Genomic DNA, 22,729 nt, shown 5'->3' with positions numbered 1-22,729 from the left:
GACATCTAACTCAAGGACAAGAGGCCACCTTTCCTCAATATGACATGAATCATCAACAACGAAGTAATTCAGCAAACTAGTGTCTGATTTCTACATGTAGCTCTGTGATCTGATACAGAGACCATGTCTAAACAGGCTACCTAGCCCGATATGAACTGAAGTGAATCAAACATTCAGAAACTGACCTCTCTCTGTGGAGATCTGAGATCTTTGCTCCTGACAGTTCTTCCAGTTCTGCCATTGACCCAACACACACCACCTGTCAAAACAAAGTTAAAAGGCCTCAGAGCCAAAGATCAAACAGAGTTAATTTATGTAACATTCATGTTTAGGTTTAGAAACCTTTGATCTTCATGAGTTATCATCAAGGTGGCTTACTTCATGAAAGACTATAGGTCACTGACTGAATTGGTGAGCAGACCTCACTTCTTTGCTATCTACCCCTATATCAGAGGGATTCCCAACAAGGAGAGAATTTCACAGCCATCATCTCAACGAGTATTTCTTGAGGGTCTACTATGTCCAAATCTCTGACAAAAATAACTAGCATAAGTGAAACGCCTAGACTGTTACTCTAAGGCATCTTAGTTTGCTCCTGGCACTTGAACTTGGCTCTTTAATCTGAAACCTTCTCAAGTCAAAGCTGGGACTAATTTATTGTGCATGAACTGGACCAAATAGTCAGATTGCAAGACATTAGGATTACACTCATGTAAGGAGGCTGGGAGATGGGCCCAGCAGGGGCATTCAGAACAGGGTGAGTCATCTAACAGGGGCCGTGTAGCCGGGCTACACCAGCAGGAGCTGCTGTGGGTTCACACCCAGAGGTCATCTACTACCTAATGAATACCCACAGCCTCTTTCTCTGCACTTCCTGCTCAGTCCTGTAAAGTCCTCTGATTCAGCTACTTCACTGTTGCCTTTCAGGTGCCTACTGGAGATTTACTGAGGTCCCTGGGCTGCTGCTGCTGCTCATGACTGTTCTAATGCTGTCAGCACTGGACAGAGGGAATACATCTATATACCTATGTATGTATTTATTTAGAGACACACACACACACAATTTGATTTTAAATTAAAGGTCTGCAATGTTTTGGTAATTTTTTTATTATTATTATTATTTTTTTTTTTGCGCTACGCGGGCCTCTCAGTGCTGTGGCCTCTCCCGTTGCAGAGCACAGGCTCCGGACGCGCAGGCTCAGCGGCCATGGCTCACAGGCCCAGCCACTCCGCAGCATGTGGGATCCTCCCGGACCGGGGCACGAACCCGTGTGCCCTGCATCGGCAGGCAGACTCTCAACCACTGTGCCACCAGGGAAGCCCACTTTGGTAATTCTTTTAAGTCGTCCTTTTTTATCACTAATAGGGCCGTTTTAATATGCTGTGACTTAGTGCAGCGGGTGGAGTCTCTATTCTGTTCATCAGAAACTCAAAAAGAGTTCTGAGCAACACAAGATAAACAATGTGAGGAGTTTCCCGAGAAAAATACAAATTACATTTTTCACTTTTACACAGAGGGAAATTTTTTTTTTTTTTTTTTTTCGCTATGTGGGCCTCTCACTGTTGTGGCCTCTCCCATCGCGGAGCACAGGCTCCGGATGCGCAGGCTCAGCGCCCATGGCTCACGGGCCCAGCCGCTCCGCGGCATGTGGGATCCTCCCAGACCAGGGCACAAACCCGTGTCCCCTGCATCGGCAGGCGGACTCTCAACCACTGCGCCACCAGGGAAGCCCTACACAGAGGGAAATTTAAAACTATATTTAATTAAAGTAAAAATAAATTAAAATCTTAAAAACATATTCTTATTTATGTCATGATTCTAGGAAGGAAAAAAGAAAAAAACCTGATGCGATAAGAAAGGGGCAAAGAAAAAAAGAAACCATATTCTTTTACCCCATACTGAGATGCATGAATGAAGTGCTTTAGGAAAAATCAACACAAGTAAACACTGCCCTGCCTCACCTCCTCGAAGTCATCGCTGACCCACAGTGGGATAGGAGTGCCCCAGTATCTGTTTCTGGAAATTGCCCAGTCACGTGCATCTTTCAGCCAATTTCCAAATCGCTTTTCTCGCACAAACTCTGGGACCCTGCAATAAACAGATCAGATAACCAATCACATAAAAACATTAGTAAGTAAATTTGTAAATTAGATCTGCATAAGCCTTTGTGAACCTAACATTCTGGAAATGCTGAGCTCACTCCTACGAGAATGTCTTCCAAATGGACAGCACCAGAAGACCCACAGAGGCTGTTTCTGCTATGAATCCATCCCAGGAAGATGCTCTGTAATATGAAACCCCACAGCACACAAGCTTTTCTGTCCTGCTCTACAACTGCAGGACTGCCACAATCCTTTAACCAATCACCATGACGACAGCTAGCCTGATCTTACTTAGATCTAGTCTTCAGGTCATCCATACAATAGCGCTTTTACTGAAACTCATTAGCAAGGGCTCTTAATCACCTACAAAGTAAGAGTCTGAATAGGCGGGGTTATGTGTAGCTGGTGAGAAGCTGCCTCTCCAGGCTCACCTGCAGTCCCGCCACTGCACTGTAGGCTGTAGCAATAAGGCAAGTTCCTTAGAATGCAGCTTCCTACCTCACTGCCTCTGTCCATGCCATCCCTCTACTTCGATAACGTTCACCCCGCCACCCTCCTTCCCTCAGCCACCCCCCTACCCAAGGCTCTTATAGCTTCTGACTGGTAAATGACTCCTTATTCTTTAAGGTTCAGCTTTGTAGGAAACGCTGTCAAGCTCAAGGCCGAGTTAGGGCACACCTAGGCTCCAAAACATTTTGTCCTCTCAGGTGCTGCAGTTACCATCCTAGGTCAGTTTATAGGCCTGCACACCTGTCACCACCACCCCCAATGAGGCAGCCACACGAATATTCTATACTCAGTGCTCCACCAGGAAACTAAAGAGCTTCCTAGGTATAAAAATGAAAACACATTTTGCTCTTGAGAAATTCACTTTGCTAAGAAATATAGAAAGCTATAGTTTTCTTTTACTGCCCTGAGATTCTCCCCATTCTTCCAAAATCAAATGCACTATTTCTTACTTCCCCAGAGAACACAACTTAAAGTCAAGCTGGATTCTTGGGGAAAATAAGAAATAGAGATTACCCTCAAAACTCTCAGGGAAAAACATTCTTCTGGAATACACAGATTTAGTTTTGTATCATTCTTGCACCTACAGGTTGAAGTACAGTAGTCCCCCTTTATCTGTGGTTTCATATGGTCTCAGTTACCCACAGTCAACCGTGGTCCAAAAATATTAAAAGGAAAATTCCAGGAGTAAAAAGTTCGTAAGTTTTAAACTGCACGTTGTTCTGGGTGGCATGATGAAGTGTTGCGCCCTTGCACTCCATCCTGCCTGGGAAATGAACTATCCCTTTGTCTAGCGTATCCAGGCTGTGTATGTTACCCGCCCGTTAGTTACTTAGCAGCCATCTCGGCTACCACATCAGCTGTTGATTATCTCAGTGCCTGTGTGGAAATAACCCTTATTTTTACTTAAAAATTGGCCCCAAAGGGCAAAAGCAGTGATGCTGGCAATTTGGATATTCTCTTACTGTGCTTAATTTATACATTAAACTTCATCATAGGTATGTAGATATAGGAAAAACACAGTCTATACAGTGTAGGGTTTGGTACTATCTGCGTTTTCAGGCATCCACTGGGGGTCTTGGAACATACCCGCTACGGAAAAATGGAGGAACTACTGTAACACCTCTCTGCAGTTTAGATATTAGCTGAGGAGAGAAAGGCTTCTGTTCCTGTAGTGTTTATCCATGAAACCAGTGTACACAAGACATTGTCATATTTTAGGAACTCAACAAGTGTCAAAAGTAGTAAGTGTAAATGGCTTTTGTAGGTATATCCAAAAATAAATGTATATACTGAAAATGACTACTATTTAAAGCTAATGGACTCTGAGAGTACAGCTAGTTTTCCAAAGTCATTCCATTCTTTAAATCAAATAAATGGCAACTTCTCATTTCCATTGGGTTTAAAAAAGAAAAATGTTCCCTTATATGTCCTGTCATAAGAGGGCTGTTTCTTCTGTTATATAATATTATTTAAATTATTTTGTGTTCCTGAATAAACAGAAAAATAGCTATTATTACAATATACAATAAAAGATGGCTTTTAAAATTACTATAATTTGAGGGAAGTATAAACCAGTACTAACTACATGACAAAGGACATTATGAAGACACACATCTTATTGCTCACCAGTAACATAGGTCATTGTTCCTCAGCAGCTGGTCTACCATATGCTCCACCCGAACGAACCAGCTAGGCACTGCTTTGTAAATGAGGGGAGTGTCTGACCTGCGGAAGCAAAAATGCAGAATGTGGCTGGGCAGACTGAGGTATGCAGGGGCAGAGGGTAAGACTGACCTTTAGTTTCTTACTGATATCATCACCAACTATTAGGCCTTCTACTGATATTTATTTCTATTGCAAATACTAATGTCTATGTCATCTCCCTCCATCTTTCACAAGAAGGTGAAAGCTAATAAGAGGACAAGAAAAAATATAGTTCTGCTGTGTGACACTTGACTAAGAAATGATGTCAACCTCAGCAAAGAGGAAACACGGGAACAAAACGTGATGCCACTGAACATTCCATTTTCACCCACATCTTTACAGTATGATGTTATATTAAAATTTGCATCACAGGGACTTCCCTGATGGCATAGTGGGTAAGAATCCGCCTGCCAATGCAGGGGACACGGGTTCGATTCCTGGTCCTGGAAGATCCCACATGCTGCAGAGTAACTAAGCCCATGCGCCACAACTACTGAGCCTGGGCTCTAGAACCCATGAGCCATAACTACTGAGCTCACGCACCACAACTACTGAAGCCTGCGTGCCTAGATCCCGTGCTCCGCAACGAGAGAAGCCACCACAATGAGGAGCCCATGCACAGCAACAAAGACCCAATGCAGCCAAAAAAAAAAAAATTGCACACTATATTTCTCACTAAATTCCATTAGAAAGTTTTAGAGTTACATCTCATCCTAGAGAACTGTGATCCCAACACAATACATATTGGCATATGCCTGTTTCTTACACCTAAGGAACGAAATAACTTAATATATGAATTCATAAAATTCTCCTTAAAACAAGAATGAAGTTTTCAAACACTAACTCTAAAGGATACAAATGAGATGGGAACCATGAATTGATGGAATGGGCACACATATCAAATGTATCCACAAAGCTGAAGCTCGAGCTACATTTCATCTCACCTCCAGCAGAAAGGGTAGCTGTGGGTGAAGGTGCTGGCAGCAAGAAGTCGGCCTTGTTCCTTTAGGGTCCTGATAATATTTTTGTCAGCATCCTATTTAAAAAAAATTTTAAATCTAGCCATTAAAATATCCTACAATACTTAGTAATACAATATAATTAAGGATATTACTAAACTTTGTTATTTTGATACCTTTACTATGAATAAAAGGCACAAATAACAAATGTACTATAAAAATACTTGGTTCACATTTCAGCCACTGTGTAACTTTAAGTACTTTTAAAGTACGTTCCAGACCACTTAAGGCAGTGAAATTTTCAATCAGCAATGATTACCCCAAGGTCACAAAGCCGTTTCCGGAGTCACAAACCAGAGCCCACTTTTTCTGATTTCTACCTTTGAAATTGAAATTACAGCATGCTTCCTCTGAAGATACTAGACCCTTGGAATGCAGCTGATAATATGTCTATTTTTTCTGATTTTATGTGCTCAAACAAAACAAAACAAAATCTACTTCCTGGGGAAAAAAATCCCACATATGGAAGCTATTTAACAAAAAACTGATTAATGAAAGAAGTATGATGAAACCGACACCTTTCTAAGCCATAGAGATACAGACCTTCACATACTGTCCTGCAAAATCTGCCACTTCCCCTGTGAAACAGCCTGAAGCATCCACAGGGCAAACAGGGACAGAGTCTTTCTGAATGATATTGAAATCCATACAGACCCGATAGTCATCCTGGGGAAAAGGAGAAAGGTAGAAGAAGGGAAGAATAAAACAGTTAGGTGTGGGTGTGGCAAGAGAGGAGCATATGAGGCAATAAATTTATAGGAAAATTTTTCAGTATTCTGACATATAAATGTATCCAACTTTCATTATCCTCTCAACTGAAGTTAACTCAAGGATTATTCAGAGAATCCAGAGCCCTATAGCAGGGTTAGGGGATTAGATCAGTCTTCCCAGCCATTACTTCACAAACCCCTAATATAGCTGAGTATCCACTAAGTAAGAAGAAACATATGAATACATTAGAACAAAATCAAATTTGATTTATAACAGCAGCATGTATACACATACATGTATGCACAAAGCAGAAGAACATACACGTGTAAGGCATGAACCGTTTAGTACTGCACAATGCTTGATGTGCATATGGATTTGCATCCTGTCAAAGAGTGCCTGAAAGGATGGCAACAGTGATCTAAATCCAAATTACTCATTTTACGGGAATTCCCTGGTGGTCCAGTGGTTAGAACTTGGTGCTTTCACTGCCAGGGCCTGGGATCAATCCCTTGTCAGTGAACTAAGATCCCACAAGCCGCGTGGTGTGGCGTGCATAAATAAATTAATTTAAAAATAATAATAAAACAAACAAACCCCAAACTATTCACTTTACAAATAAATAATATGGGCCCCAGGCAGGCTGGGTTCATCACAATGCTTCAGGAATACATTTTGAGCAATGTTAACAATAATAAGGGCAAACTGATTATAAAGTGCTATATCAAACAGTGCTCTGAACATCTGACTACATTATATCAGCTCATTTAACCTTTACAATGATCCTGTGAGGAAGGCAGATAGATGTACTAGGTTTTCATCATGTGTTCCCCTCAGACAAACCAGCAAGTATCTCCATTTTACGGATGAAGAAGCTGAGGCACAAAGAAATAACTCAGCTGCAAAGTGGCAATGCTCACATTCAGAACCAAACAGCCTGGCTCCAGAGTCCAAGGTCTTTACCTCTTTGCTACGCTGTTTGAATATAAAATTAAAGGGACTGTCTTGGACTAAATAGTGAAACCAAACGCTGGTTTGACTCCAAGATAAACTGGAAAGTCAGTATGGTTCCACCTGGGCCTATGTTCAACTCTCGCTATGCTGAGAGGCTGCCTAGCGTGATGCGACATGTGCATGTGGCACATGACAGCCAAGGGCAATGACAGCCTGGCCATGAAGGAAGACCCTGAAAAAAAAAACAGTAAGCAACACAGACAGGACAAGCCCCAAAGCCCAGCAATTTGAACCATTTAGTATAGAGCAAATAGCCCTACTCGATTCGACTAGCTAAGAGCAGCATTCCTGAATGGAGCCAGAGTAACAGGTGATGTTCAACACGGTCATGTAGAAGTGCATAGACTCTGTGGAGAGATCACATAGCACATTGTCTGGCAAAGCTGCAACATGGAAGGTCTCTTGGAAAACGTCTACCAAGTGGGGTTAAAGGCTGAAATTTAAAGATCTGATCTTCTATAACATTAACCTGCCTGGCATTCAGCACAGATACACACCAAGAAGTTATCTTTTCATTATTTATTAACAGTGGAACAATGACACCAGTTGACCCTAAAATTATAATGAATAGCTGAAATTTGACTAATTACTAAAACTCAATAAATAGTATTATCAAGAATGCTTACTTTCCATCTAATTTGAATACTGACCAGGTATTAGGTGATATTAAGCAATTGCTAATTTTATTGGGTATAATGGCATGGTGGCTATGTTAAAAATAAAAGCCCTTATCAGTCAGAGATGCATACAGAAGTATTTGCAGATGAAAGATATGATGTTGAGGATTTGCTACAAAACCCTCCAGCCAAAATAAAAAAGGTGTTGGGGAAGAGGACAGGGAACGAGACAGATATAACAGAAATTCCAAATTAATAATTAAAGCAGCTGGATAATGTGAACATAAGGAATATTATATTTTCTTTACTTCTGTGTATGTTAGAAGACTTCCATAATAAAAATCCCTGCAGAGATTAAGTATGAAAAAAAAAAAGACCAACGGAGACAGACTAGCTTCACTGCCTCTCTCACTGACAAAATGATCAAGCCAAGAGGAATTTGTAGGTCCCCAGTGGGTGCTACACCCCCAGCAGTACACACTCTTACAGTGTCAGGCACTGTGCTAAACGCTCTATATGGATGATTCCACTTAATCGCTGTAGTTTCCCAGACGGGCAGGTACTATCATTCCATGTCACAGAGGAGGAAAAGGAAGTCCAGACAGGCTAAGTAACTTACCCAGAGATGGCCTGTTAGTGGCAGAGCTGTGACCTAAGGTGAGGTCTGGTTCTAAATGTGTGCCCTTAAACCCTATGCTCTTGTTTTATTCATATACAAATTACATTAAAAGGATTACATTTTTGGAAAAATTACTCTGGGAAAAACTTAAAATTAACCACACTGCATAGCTTTGAGGAAAGAGGTCAAATTCTCCCTTCTGATCATATAGTATTTATTTAGTCAAGAACACAGCAAAGGTGATGGAACCTATCAGCGTTTTGATGGTTGTGGTGACTGTATGACTCTATGCCCTTGTCAAAACTCCCAGAACTGCATATCATAAATGGCAAAGTGTACAGCAAGTAAATAGTGAATGAATGAAAACACAGCATGCCTTTTAGAAAGACTAAATGCCCAGCAACATTCAGGATTTAGCACACCATTTTCAAAAATCAGCTCAGGGTGAAAAGGAATTACAGATGCAAGTTTTATAAGGTTATCTCTGGGGGCAGTGAGCCTGAAAAGAGGTTAACTCCATAGTGTGAAAAACAGTGAGAAACATCTCTCTTCTCTCTCCCTGTCACACACACACACACGACTCAGTGGCCACTGATGTTTATTTCTCATAAATGCATTTGCAAGACATATACTACTCACAGCACCAAAGTAAGGAGCTTGGTGTACAACCCCAGTGCCTTCTTCCTCCTTCACATAGTTGTCAACAAGCACAGTAAAAGCACCATTCTCTTTACACTGGAAAAGAAAGGTTATCAGGCTTAAAGAGTAAAACAATACCATACCATAATATTAATTTAATAACAGTTTTTGGTAAGAGCCTGAAAAATCTTTTAACATGCAAAATTATTTTCAGAAATAGAAAGGACAGAATAATTCAGATTGGGAAGAAACATGCTAATTCAATACATCGTTTCCATGAATAACAGGTCATCACTTATAAATGAAATAATTATTTGAAGACTTGCAGAGAAAAATTTCTAACTTCCTTCGCCACAAAACTGTGCTTTTTCATCAGTTCTTCCAACCTCACCCCTGCCCTAGAATGCAGTTTTTCGTGAAAATGTCTCAGACGATGTGCTTCCTTAACCATTCACTTCCTGGTATATTTTCAATCACTGCATATGCTTTGCTGCTCCTTTTCCTTTCAGTCCAGCTCAGGTTATTCAGTAATAAAAGGCAAACCTTGGAAGAATCGGTATGGGAGCTGAGTTACAAGTTCTAGTTACAGGTACTCCACCTACTGTAACATGAAGGGAAATGTTCTCAGTTGGATTTTCTTTGTAACAACAATAAAGTCAGGTTCATACACATAACACTACAGACCTACTTCTTCTACCTTTATCTCTTAATATTTCTTTTCTTTGCTTTCTTACCTCTCTGCCTTTGCAAAAAGTACTTTCAGAAATTATTTTCACATTTAATCCTATAATCCTGTGAAAAAGGCATCAGCAGTCTCATGTTTTAAAAATATTCTGGTTGTATTTGAATTTCACAGATGAACAAACTCTGAACAAAGATGAAATGGTTTGCCCAAATCATACAACTAGTAATGACCTGAAAGAAGGTCTTCTGGTTCCAAATGCAATTTTATTTTCAACTGTATCACAACTCTTTAATTCTTTGGCATTCACTTAAAACTAAACTTGAAAAATAACTACGAATTTTTAATTGCTATAACCCAAGTCACCTGGAAATATTTTTGGTGTGGTATGATAGGTGCTAAAAGGTGTGTCTTCAATAGTTTAAACATGGAGAGATAATATGTGGGTTCTTAGAATCAGATGTAAGAACAGGGAATACAAAGGTATCTTACTGTTTCTAACTGTAGAGGGTTTCTAACAAAGAAACCCTACATTGCATTCCTATCTCTCGAAGTCCAGTTTTAGATCCTTCCCCTGCCAAGGTTGAACTGGGTCAGCATTCACACAGAGAGCTATAGTGCTGTCCTTCAAAGACAGCATCTACTCTTATAGCTCTCACTTAATATTTCAGAACATGTGTATTTTAGGTATACACCAGATGATTTTTGTCTTCAAAGAATTTGCAGCATCTTTCTAAAACTCACCAAATGTTCTAGAAATTTCAGGAAGCTAACTGAATGGATAGTTGTTGTTCTTAAATAACTTAGATCAGTATGAACTGAGTGCATATTCCAGACAGACTTCTGATTTAACCTAAAGTTCCTATCTATTGTGCTCATGTGCATTTTCTGAGAGGGCTGAACTTTCCTTAGGTTCTCAAAGGGGTCTAGTGTAAGAGGTTTTAAGACAAATAAAAACAAATACAAGAAAAAATAAAACATGTTATGATACAGAAGAGAAGAATGCAGGAATGATATTTTTCAGAGGGAGAAACCAAAGAAGCATTTCAAAAATTGCTTTTTTTTCAGATGGCACCTGAGTTTAGCCTTGAAGAGTGTCAAGCTGATATGACGTTAAAGCAAGGTGAGGGTTTTTTAAAAAAGAGGAGGAAGACAATAAAAACAAAGGCAGAGAGGCAGGAAAAGAAAGGGCCAGTGTGATGGAAGCAAAGGATATGTTTAAATCAACATTAGGGAATGTGGTTAGGGAGTAGGACTGCCTTGTGTCAACTGGAGAATACCCATTGAGGAATGTGCTGGCAAATGACTACAGGCTCAAGGGAGGGACCAGACCAGGTAAAGTGTTTGGAAATTCATCAGCAGCAACATGGAATGAGGAGGAATGCCATTAGTTAGGAGATAAGAAACATGGGAAAACACTCAGGTGCACAAAAATGTAGAGGCAGATGTGATGTTGTGGACAGAGCCCAAATGGCAGAGATCACCTGCATTAGCCAAACTCTATCCCTACACTGAATCAGAACAGAGGTAAGCAAATATTTTATCATGGGCTATGGTGTAAGGTTTTGCTGGCTAATGCTACGTCCAACTGAATATAATTTCCACATAATGTGTAAAACCGGGTCTGAGAGTGTTGCTCATTATTTCACTCCAAGACCTATAAATAAGAACCAACAGGAAATTCCTGCTGACTTTATTCTTTTGTTGTTAGTGGTGGGGTTTACAGCTACAGCTGTGGATTCTGTTGCCAGAAAATGGAAAACCACATAAAATAGCTTTGTGACTCTTATAAGAACTAAGTTACTAAATGTCTGAGCTTAAAGCACCCACCTCATCAATTCCTGGAAATGAACTCTGTTTACTTTTACACACACAGTTTTGTAAAAGCACTACCTTAAGTTTGTAAAAACAAAACTCAAAAAACAAAAAACACCTCAACGACTTGCCTAGGTGATGTGTGGACTATAAACAATACAAATATACACACATTAAATCTTATCAAAGTAACTGATTCCTTATGTAACCTGAGAAAAGTATTTAAAAATTCCTATAGGATTTTAATTATTAAAGCAAGAAGGCAATACAAACAGAATTTAATTTTTGTAATACTAAAACAGATTTTTGGATTTAGGCACACTTGTACAAACAATATAACAATAAGACAATATAAATACCACTCCAGTTATCAAATACTTGGGTTGTGGACAGCTCCTGTGGTAGAAATCTCTAAGCTCACCTTTATAAAATAGTCAAACAGCGGTCTGTATTTCTTGCCTTTGAGATAGGCACCAGGCAATCTAGAAAAAAGAGAAAGGCAAACTCACAATTAAAATTATCAAAGAAATGAGGCTACAGCCACATCAAGTTGTCATTCCCTTCTGGTTTCCTTGTTCCTAAATCATGAGTGCTGGAACGTGTGACCTGAATGTACTTGGTATTAGTACTTAAAACTAAACTTGCATAATATAGCTTTTGGGCAATAAAGTATCTCACTTTTTAAAGCTAAAGACACACATGCACGTGCACACACACACACGTACAAATCAATGATTTGTGTATTCACCTTTCAAGGATCTCATAGTCACTCTCCAATTTATAGAGGGCTGATAATCTGGCTTCCATTAAAATGTATAATTTTCCTCTGACAGCATCTATGAGAGCAAGGGAAAAAGTGGACTTCAATGATATTCAGGCTTTGGCTTATGCTAAAGACATGCATCTGCATATTTTTCCCTCCAGGGGCTCCTATATCACCTGCATCCAATGTGCTCAGCACTGACAGAGGAACACCACAAAGAACGCTAGGGCACACGTGCTTTCCAAATACGAAAAAGATAAAAACATCAAATGCTGTTAAGGCAGCTCATCAGTTGTTGTTAACTGCACCTCTATTCATTTTAAGTAAATTAATCTTTTCTCCTACCAAAAGTAACATATATGAGTGCTTAAAATCCGTAACATTAGCAAACCAAGAAGAGATCACAAAGTAAAAGTTTCCCATAATCTCATACTCCCCACCCCACCCCGCCCCCGCCTCGACACTATCGTTTCAGTGTCTATTCCTCCAGGTGTTTTTCTATGTATATATCAACATACATATTATGTAAACATGTAACTTAATAATTATGGGATATAACTCAATACAGTTTTGTAATTTGTTTTCACATAATACATTGTGAACATTTTCTCATATGTTAGCACATATAGATTCTCTCATTCTTTTAAATAGCTTCTATAGTATTCCATCTTATGGAGGTACAAGTTATTTTTAACATATCAATTAATGCTAGACAATTAAACTGTTTTCAAATTGCTATTGCTATGAACACTGGGATAACGAATAGTCTTATACATGTCTTTGTACCCATATTGGAAACATTTCTGAAGGATACTATCCTAGGAAGAGAAAAGCTGAAACAAATGCATAAACATTTAAAATTTAATAGATACTGACAAATTGCCTTACAAAAATTTAGGCTAATTTAAACGCCCACATGTAAAGTATGACATACCCAAGAATATACTAAAGCTACACCTAAGAATATACTAAGGCTGTAAGAAAAATGAGTATCTATGGATCATTGTGAAGGCCTTTGCAATTCACTGAAAAACCACCACAAATAATGTTGCCACCCACCAGTTCTGACCTCACAGGAACTTCATTATAAGTGGAGTCTATATTTTCTGAATAAAACACAGAACACATGGTACACAAGAACACAAGAAGTAAAAGAGTTGTATGCAGGCAGATGAATGACATGATTGAAATCTCAGCCAGATGGCCTTTATGGCTGTCAGGCTTACTACGGAATGGCCATGATCCACAGGCAACTCAGGAAACTTAGACAGAAATGCACTTGCAGGGAGAAGCAGCAGTAGACACCAGAGCCAGGCTCTATGTGGAAACAGCTCCTTCCCAGTTGATATTGCTAGAAACCAACTCTTGGTCTTAGCTACTCCTAAGGCACAGCTAAACAATGATAAAAATATCTGACGCCCAACACTTTCCCATTCCTTTCTCAATATTCTTCCCTTGATAGCACAAGCTATTGTGAATCAAGTTAACTGTCTTGTAAGACAGATTCCTTTCCTGGCTATGAGTTTTTCTTTTCTTTCCCTGACTTCCCCCTGCTCCCCATAAACTATAGAAACCTGAAGGTACCAACCTTCTTTTTTCATATAAATCTCTATGGAAAGGGCCTTGTCAAGACTATGGTTAACTTGACCACCAGGAAATATTTGAAAGATACAAAGTTCTCAAGTTCTGGTACCAGTTCTATGATACTATGATATATAGTAAGAAATATATATTTGGTCTTAATCCCTGTTCTGGCAGAGCTCTTAAAACCCTTGGAATTTCCTAAGTGGTGGGAACCAAAGGTGTCTTTTGTTACGTTAATGGAGTGACTTTTGTAAAACCCCTAGGTAACCTAAGGATGGTGAACCAAGCACATGGCTACAGGGTTGGAACTTTCATACTCCACCTCCAGCCCCCTCTGGGGAGGAGAGAGGGGTCAGAGATTGAGTTCAATCACCAATGGCCAATGATTTAATCAATTGTGCCCATGTAACAAAGCCTCCATAAAAACCCAAAAGGATGGGGTTTGGAGAGTTTCCAGGTTAGTGAACATATCCACATGCTATGAGAGTAGCCCACCCCAGTTCTGGGGAGAGAAGTTCCTGTGCTTGCGACCCTTCCAGATCTCACCCTATGCACTTCTTCATCTGGCAGTTCATGTGTATCCATTACAATCTCCTTTTATAATAAACCGGTAATCTAGTAAGTACAATGTTTCTGAGTTCTGTGAGTTGCTCTTCGGACCCAAGGAGGGCGTCATGGGTTGGTGAGAAGCCCAGGTGACAACCGGAACTTGTGACTGACATCTGAAAGGGGGCGGGGGGGTTGCAGTGGCAGGGGGAAGTCTTGTAGGACTAAGCTCTTGACCTGTGATATCTGACTCAAGCTCCAGATAGCTAGTGCTTGAATTGATTTAATTGCTTGGCGGTGTTGAGAAAACACATACTGGAGATTCCTAATAGCAATGATACGCCACCCCCTTTGAATCTCAGGTTCTTCATCTGTAATAGGAGCATGATGTATAAAAGTATTATAATCTGAAAAGTATATGAAATTTTTACTTTTTATATCTCTGTACAATGTTAATTTTTTTGTGTTAATTTTAATGTTTTGTGTTAATTTTTCAATCAGAAATGAAAATGCTCTTAGAGGTTATTTTTCTGATTAAATCTAATGCTTTTTCAAAAACTTCTATTTTTACTCCAAAAAGAAATGTAGGACTTCCCTGGTGGTGCAGTGGTTAAGAATTTGCCTGCCAATGCAGGGCACACAAGCCCTGGTCCAGGAAGATGCCACCTGCCATGGAGCAACTAAGTCTGTGCGCCACAACTACTGAGCCTGCACTCTAGAGCCCGCGAGCCACGACTACTGAGCCCGTGTGCCACAACCACTGAAGCCCGCATGCCTAGAGCCTGTGCTCTGAAACAAGAGAAGCCACCGCAATGAGAAGCCCACACACTGCAATGAAGAGTAGCCCTGGCTCACCACGACTACAGAAAGCCCACGCGCAGCAACGAAGACCCAATAAAGCCAAAAATAAATAAATTAATTAATTAAAAAAAGAAAAGAAATGTAATTTTTTTTCTTTTTAACCATTGCATCAAATAGGATAAAATGCCTAGGAATAAACCTACCTAAGGAGGCAAAAGACCTGTACTCAGAAAACTATAAGACGCTGGTGAAAGAAATCAAAGGTGACACAGATGGAAAGATACACCACATTCTGGGAGTGGAAGAATCAATATGGTCAAAATGACTATACTACCCAAGGCAATCTACAGATTCAGTGCAATCCCTATCAAATTACTAGTGGCACTTTTTGCAGATCTAGGAAAAAAAAATCTTAAAATTTGTGTGGAAACACAAAAGATCTCGAATAGCCAAAGCAATCTTGAGAAACAAAAATGGAGCTGGAGGAATCAGGCTCCCTGACTTCAGACTATACTTCAAAGATACAGTAATCAAGACAATATGTTACTGGCATAAAAACAGACATATAGATCAATGGAACAGGATAGAAAGCCCAGACATAAATCCACGCACCTATGGTCAATTAATCTATGACAGAGGAGGCAAGAATATGCAATGGAGAAAAGACAGTCTCTTCCTAAGTGGTGCTGGGAAAACTGGACTGCTACGTGTAAAAAAATGAAATTAGAACACTCCTTAACACCATACAGAAAAAAAACCCAAAATGGATTAAAGACCTAAATGTAAGGCCAGATACTATAAAACTCTTAGAGGAAAACATAGGCAGAACACTCTCTGACATAAATCACAGCAATACCTGGATCTACTTCCCAGAGTAATGAATATAAAAACAAAAACAAACAAATGGGACCTAATTAAACTTAAAAGCTTTTGCACAGCAAAGGAAACCACAAACAAAAGGAAAACACAACTCACAGAATGCGAGAAAATATTTGCAAATGAAGAATCCGCCAGGGGATTAATCTCCAAAATATAAAAAATAGTTCATGCAGCTCTACATCAAAAAAAACCAAACAATGGAGTATTATTCAGCCATAAAAAAGAATGAAACAATGCCATTTGCAGCAACATGGATGGATCTACAGATTATCATACTAAGCGAAGTAAGTTAGAGGAAGACAAATATCATATGGTTATCACTTATATGTGGAATCTGAAAAATGATACAAATGAACTTATTTACAAAACAGAAAAAGACTCACAGACTTAGAAAACAAACTTATGGTTACCAAAGGGGAAGGTTGGGGGGAGGGATAAATTAGGAGATTGGGATTCATATATACATAATATTATATATAAAATAATCAACAAGGACCTACTGTATAGCACAGGGAACTCTAGTCAATACTCCATAATAACCTATATGGGAAAATAATCTGAAGAAGAATAGATATGTGTATGTATAACTGAATCACTTTGCTGTACACCTGAAACTAACACAATATTGTAAATCAACTATAGTCTAATACAAAAAAAAATTAAATAAAAAACTAAAAAAAAAAAAAAGTAGTATTTACTTCTACACTGGACCAAGAAGGAAATTCTGGGTAAAAAAATAGTCCTTTTCCTAGGCCAAGGGAAATAAGTAGATAAACTAGTTGCTTGGACATGTAAAAGAGGGGAGTAGGAATCAGTAAACTAAGACGTGTTCCACATGTTTTCTTATATTATTTTCCTCTAAACTCCTGAAAATATACTCTTGACCTTCACTCTGTCCACTTCTTATGGCTTCCTTTCTGGATCCCTTGCCTCAAGACGTGGAATTCACCAACATGAAACAGGCATGGTTATCCTTTCAGGAGGCCCAAACAGTTGGATTATTTCCAGCTTTAGAAGTACATTGGAAGCTAACTGGCTTTGCTGTGCTGTTTGAAACTCATTATCAGATTTCTCCCTCCAAAACATATCCTGCTACATAACACCATACCTATGTATTCACTACTAGAAAATTATTTAGTAGAGGTTTTCTGGGTTTCTAAGAAATTTTAATAAAAGGCAAATTTCCCCAGGGTTATTAGCACATATGAGTGATTATGACATACCTAAGAACAGATTCCCAAACAATAAATCATAAGACATGTGACCAGAGAGTTCATGCTACCTCCCAGCCCCAACGGCTTTACTGATTCTAGTAAATACATTTATTTTTTGTATAATTTGTAGTAAGTTTATTAAGTTATAAGTATAAACTATGTCCTGATTACTAATACTGATGTCTATTTAAAAATCAAAGTAAAGAATATTTTTAAAATAATAATTAAGCATGACTTAAGCAACTTTCTGAGAAAATTTTAGATGTTCTCTAATATTGTATCCAACTCAGTTTTCCTTAATGAATTAACTGTGTTCTATTTCTAGTGTGACCCATCTATTGTCTATTTATTTCCTCCTATCTATCATGATAAGACTTTTTAAGCATTCATTTATTTAATTGATATTTATTGAATACTTTTGTTCTAGGTAATGGGTTATAAGGGCATAGCCCTAAACAATACATATCCAGGCCCTGCCTTCACACAAACCCAGGAAGTTAAGAGATTTTTCCGTTACTTGATAATAACAACATCCTTGGGAATTCCCTGGCGGTCCAGCAGTTAGGACTCCATGCTTCCACTGCCGGGGGCCCGGGTTCGATCCCTGGTTGGGGAACTAAGATCCCATAAGCTGTGTGGTGTGGCCAAAAACAAACAAACAAGCAAGCAAACAAAAAAACCCCAAGTTTATCCTGATAATCTCTCTTTGTAGCTAGATAAAATTACTTGAACAACTTCTACTAAAAATGCCTCTTTTAAAGGGAATGTACTTCAACATAATAAAGGCCATATATGACAAGCCCACAGTTAATATCATACTCTTTGGTGAAAAACTGAAAGCTTTTCCTCTAATATCAAGAACAAGATAAGGATGCCCACTCTTGCCACTTTTATTCAACATAGAATTAGAAGTCCTAGCCGGAACAATTGGGCAGGAAAAAGAAATAAAAGGTATCTAAATTGGAAAGGAAGAAGTAAAATTCAGTATTTGCAGATAATATGATAGTACATATAGAAAACTCAAGACTTCACCAAAAACTCAGAACTAAAAAATAAATGGAGGGACTTCCCTGGTGGCACAGTGGTTAATAATCTTCCTGCCAATGCAGGGGACACAGGTTTGATCCTTGGTCCGGGAAGATCCCACGTGCCGCAGAGCAACTAAGCCCGTGTGCCACAACCACTGAGCCTGCGCTCTAGAGGCTGCGAGCCACAACTACTGTGCCTGTGTGCCACAACTACTGAAGGCCATGCACCTAGAGCCCGTGCTTTGCAACAAAAGAAGCCACTGCAATGAGAAGTCCGTGCACCACAACGAAGAGTAGCCCCTGCTTGCCATAACTAGAGAAAGCCCACGCACAGCAACGAAGACCCAATGCAGCCAAAAATAAATAAAAATATTTTAAAAAATAAAAATAAATAAATGCAGTAAAGTTGCAGCATACAAAATCAATATACTGAAAGCTGTTGCATTTCTATACACCAATAATGAACTACCAGAAAGAGAAATTAAGAAAACAATTGCATTTACAATTGCATCAGAAAGAATAAAATATGTAGGAGTAAGCTTAGCAGAGGAAATGAAGGACCTAGACACTGAAAAATTTAAAACATTGATGAAAGAAATGGAAGACACAAATAAATGGAAAAGTGTTCCACGATCATGGATTCAAAGAATTAATATTGTTAAAATGTCCATACTACTGAAGGAAATCTATAGATTCAGTGCAATTCCTATCAAAATTTCAATGGCATTTTTCACAGAAATAGAATAAACAATTTTAAAATTTATGTGGATCCACAAAAGACCCTGAATAGTCCATGCAATCTTGAGAAAGAAGAACAAAGCTGGAGGCACAACACTCCTTGATTTCAAACTATATTACAAAGTTCTAGTAAGCAAAACAGTATGGTACTGGCATAAAAACAGACATATAGATCAAAGGAACAGAACAGAGAGCCCAGAAAGAAACTCACACATAAGACAATTAATTTACAACAAAGGAGCCAAGAATATACAATGGGGAAAGGAGAATCTCTTCAATAAATGGTGTTGGGAGAACTGGACCACTCTCTTATGCCATACACAGAAATTAACGCAAATGGATAAAAGACTTTAACATAAGACCTGAAACCATAAGATTCCTAGATGAAAACATAGTTGATAAACTTCTTGACATTGGTCTTGGCAATGTCTTTTTTTTTTTTTTTTTTGGCTCTGACAACAAAAGGAAACAGAAGCAAAAATAAAAACAAACAAAAAAAAATGTGGGACTACATTACACTAAAGCTTCTGCACAGCAAAAGTAATCAACGAAATGAAAAGGCAACCATCTGAATGGGAGAAAATATCTGCAAATCATATAGCTGATATGGGGCTAATATCCAAAATATATAAAGAACTGATACAACTTGATAGTAAAACAAACAAACAAACAAAAAAACCCTACCAAACCAATTTAAAAAATGGGTAGAAGATCTGAATAGACATTTTTCCAAAGAAGACAATCAGATATCCATCAGGTACACGAAAAGATGCTCAATACCTGTTATATAAGGGAAATGCAAATCAAAACCCCAATAAGGTATCACCTCACACCTGTTAGAGTGGCTGTTTTCAAAAAGACAAGAGACAGCAAGTGTGGGCAAGGATGTGGAGAAGAGAGAATCTCTGCACTGATGATGGGAATGTAAGTTGGCATAGCCACCATGGAAAACAGTATGGGAGGTTCCTCAAAAAATTAAAAATACAACTACATATGATCCAGTAATTTTACTTCTGGGTATTTATGCAAAGAAAATGAATACAATAACTTGAAAAGATATCTGCACCCCATGTTCATCACAGCATTAATTACGATAGTCAAATTATGGAAACAACCTGTGTCCATCAATGGATGGATTGATGAAGAAAATATGGTATGTATATGTACAATGGAATGCTATTTGGCTGTAAGAAAGACTGAAATTTTGCTGCTTAAAACATCATGGATGGGGCTTCCCTGGTGGCGCAGTGGTTGAGAGTCCGCCTGCCAATGCAGGGGACACGGGTTCGTACCCTGGTCCGGGAAGATCCCACATGCCGCGGAGTGGCTGGGCCTGTGAGCCATGGCCACTGAGCCTGCGCGTCCAGAGCCTGTGGTCCGCAACGGGAGAGGCCACAACAGTGAGAGGCCCGCATACCGCAAAAACAAACAAACAAAAAACACCCCATCATGGATGGACCTTGAGGGCATTAGGCTAAGTGAAATAAGTCAAAGAAAGACACATATTATCTCACTTATATGTGGAATAAGAATGAAATCAAAGCAACAAAAATAAACCTCATGGATACAGGGAACAGACTGGTGGTTGTTAGAAGCAGGGGTGTGTATGTGTGTGTGTGGGGTGGAATGGGTAAAGGGAGTTAAAAGGTACAAACTTCCAATTATAAAATAAGGCGTGGGAATATAATTTATAGCATGGCAACTATAGTTAATAATACTGTATTACAGGGCTTCCCTGGCGGCGCAGTGGTTGAGAGTCCACCTGCCGATGCAGGGGACACGGGTTCATGCCCCGGTCCGGGAAGACCCCACATGCCGCGGAGCGGCTGGGCCTGTGAGCCATGGCCGCTGAGCCTGCGCATCCAGAGCCTGTGCTCTGCAACGGGAGAGGCCACAACAGTGAGAGGCCCGCATATCGGAAAAAGTAATAATAATAATAATAATACTGTATTACATATTTGAAAGTTACTGAGAGAGTAGATCTTAAAAGGTCTCACCACAAGAAAAAAATTCTGTAAATATGTATGGTGATGAATGTTAACTAGACTTACTATGGTGTTCATTTCATGAGGTACACAAATGTTTATTTTATTGTAAACCTAAAATTAACATAATGTATGTCAATTATACCTCAATAAAAAAAGTAAAAAAAAAAAGGGAAGAAATGTAAGCTTTCATTCTTTCCCAAAATTCATTAAAATTATTTTATTCATATTGATCATAAGTAACCAGGCTCACACTTACCTTTAATCTTCACATACTGCATATCTGGATTAACACACAGGGCAAGGTTACTAGGTAGAGTCCAGGGAGTAGTTGTCCAGGCAACCAAAGATATATTTTCATCTTCCTCCAAAGGGAAAGTTACAAATATTGAAGGATCTTGAACATCCTGAAATAAAATGAAATAAAGTATTCTTTTACAGATTCCATAATAGTAGACATGGAAGAAAAACGAACTGATCCTAAAGAATAAAATAAACTTTTATTTTCAGAATAAACTGAGCTTTAAAAAAATCTGCCATATTTGTAAAAAGAAAATACAAAGAGAGAAATTCCAAATACATTTTTTATATAAAGAAAATGCTTTAATAATTACCTTAGTAGTCACAAATAAAACATTTATAGTGTAGCAAGTGGGATACATAAATGAGGTTTCACTATTACAATGATCTATTTTATAACAAGTCCATAAAGAATTAGATCAATAAAATGACGATTTTGGAAAACAGTGTTATTCTTTATTTGAATTGAAGGGTATATGAGAATTCTTTTCAACTTTTCAGGAAGTCTGAAATTATGCCAAAAATTAAAAACAAACACAATCCTTAGTACACACTCATAGTATGGCCAAAGTGAAAAAAGACAGAAAATACTAAGTGCTGACAAGGATGCAGTGTAATCAGAACTGTCTAGTGGAAGTATAATCCCTTTGGGGTTAGAGTGGGAGGCAATGAACCACGGTCCATGCATGGGTCAAATCTGGCCGTTACCTGTTTTTATAGAGCCTAAGACCTAAGAATGGTTTTGACAGGACTGAAAGATCTGGCCAACAAAGTCTAAAATATTTACTATCTGGCCTTTACAAAGTTTGCCAACTCTTGTACTAGGGCTAAATGTAAGCATACGTTATGACTCAATGATCCCACTCCTGGGAATGTGTATATATGCTCCCCAAAAGACAAGTTCCAGAATGCTCACGGTAGTACTACTGATAAGAGCCAAAAATTGGATATTACCCAAATGTCCATCGACAATAGAATGGATAAGTTAAATACTAGACAGTCATTAAAATGATGATCTACAACTACACACAACATGGATGACTTTCACAAACATAATCTTGAGCAAGAGAAGCCAGATGCAAAAAAAGAACAAAGTGTACAATTCCATTTATATTTAGTACAGAATCAGCAAACAATGAGGTTGGAAGTAAGGACAGTGGTTGCTATAGAGGAGTGGGGGGATACATGCTAAACTGAAGGGACCATGAGAAGGGAGAGCTTCTGACAGGTTGCTTGACAAGGTTCTTCTTTAACTTTATCTGGGTGTTGGCTTCACATTCATTTTGTGCAAGTATATGGAATAGAGTAAGTAAATGGAGGAGCAAAAAAATGTTGTCTTATTAAACCAGGAAATAGTACTAAGATATAAAAATTATTAATTTTAGTATGTATAGTAATAAACATAAAAAAATTAAAAAGCCACTGAAGGTAAATCTAAATAAAACATTAATAGTGATTTCC

The 22,729-nt window shown here is 38.7% G+C and overlaps 1 protein-coding gene across 5 annotated transcripts in view; it reads right to left on the bottom strand.

The window, feature by feature from the left end:
* Positions 1–22,729, bottom strand: part of IARS1 (isoleucyl-tRNA synthetase 1) — an 82,443-nt gene that overhangs the window by 43,655 nt on the left and 16,059 nt on the right. For all 5 annotated transcript variants that reach the window (XM_082842880.1, XM_082842884.1, XM_082842883.1 and 2 more), the window contains exons 7-15: positions 21,228–21,375; positions 12,179–12,266; positions 11,852–11,912; positions 8,934–9,029; positions 5,880–6,002; positions 5,262–5,353; positions 4,240–4,338; positions 1,963–2,089; positions 186–259 (exon numbers count right to left, since the gene is read on the bottom strand). In XM_082842880.1, coding sequence (XP_082699006.1) covers positions 186–259; positions 1,963–2,089; positions 4,240–4,338; positions 5,262–5,353; positions 5,880–6,002; positions 8,934–9,029; positions 11,852–11,912; positions 12,179–12,266; positions 21,228–21,375 — 908 coding nt within the window. The remainder of the gene's footprint in view (positions 1–185; positions 260–1,962; positions 2,090–4,239; positions 4,339–5,261; positions 5,354–5,879; positions 6,003–8,933; positions 9,030–11,851; positions 11,913–12,178; positions 12,267–21,227; positions 21,376–22,729) is intronic.

The sequence above is a fragment of the Leucopleurus acutus genome (genome assembly GCF_964270905.1).
Source record: "Leucopleurus acutus genome assembly, chromosome: 7".
Classification (NCBI taxonomy): Eukaryota; Metazoa; Chordata; class Mammalia; order Artiodactyla; family Delphinidae; genus Leucopleurus; species Leucopleurus acutus.
The sequence above is the reverse complement of the archived record's forward strand: the minus strand, read 5'-3'. Positions and strand labels throughout refer to the sequence as shown.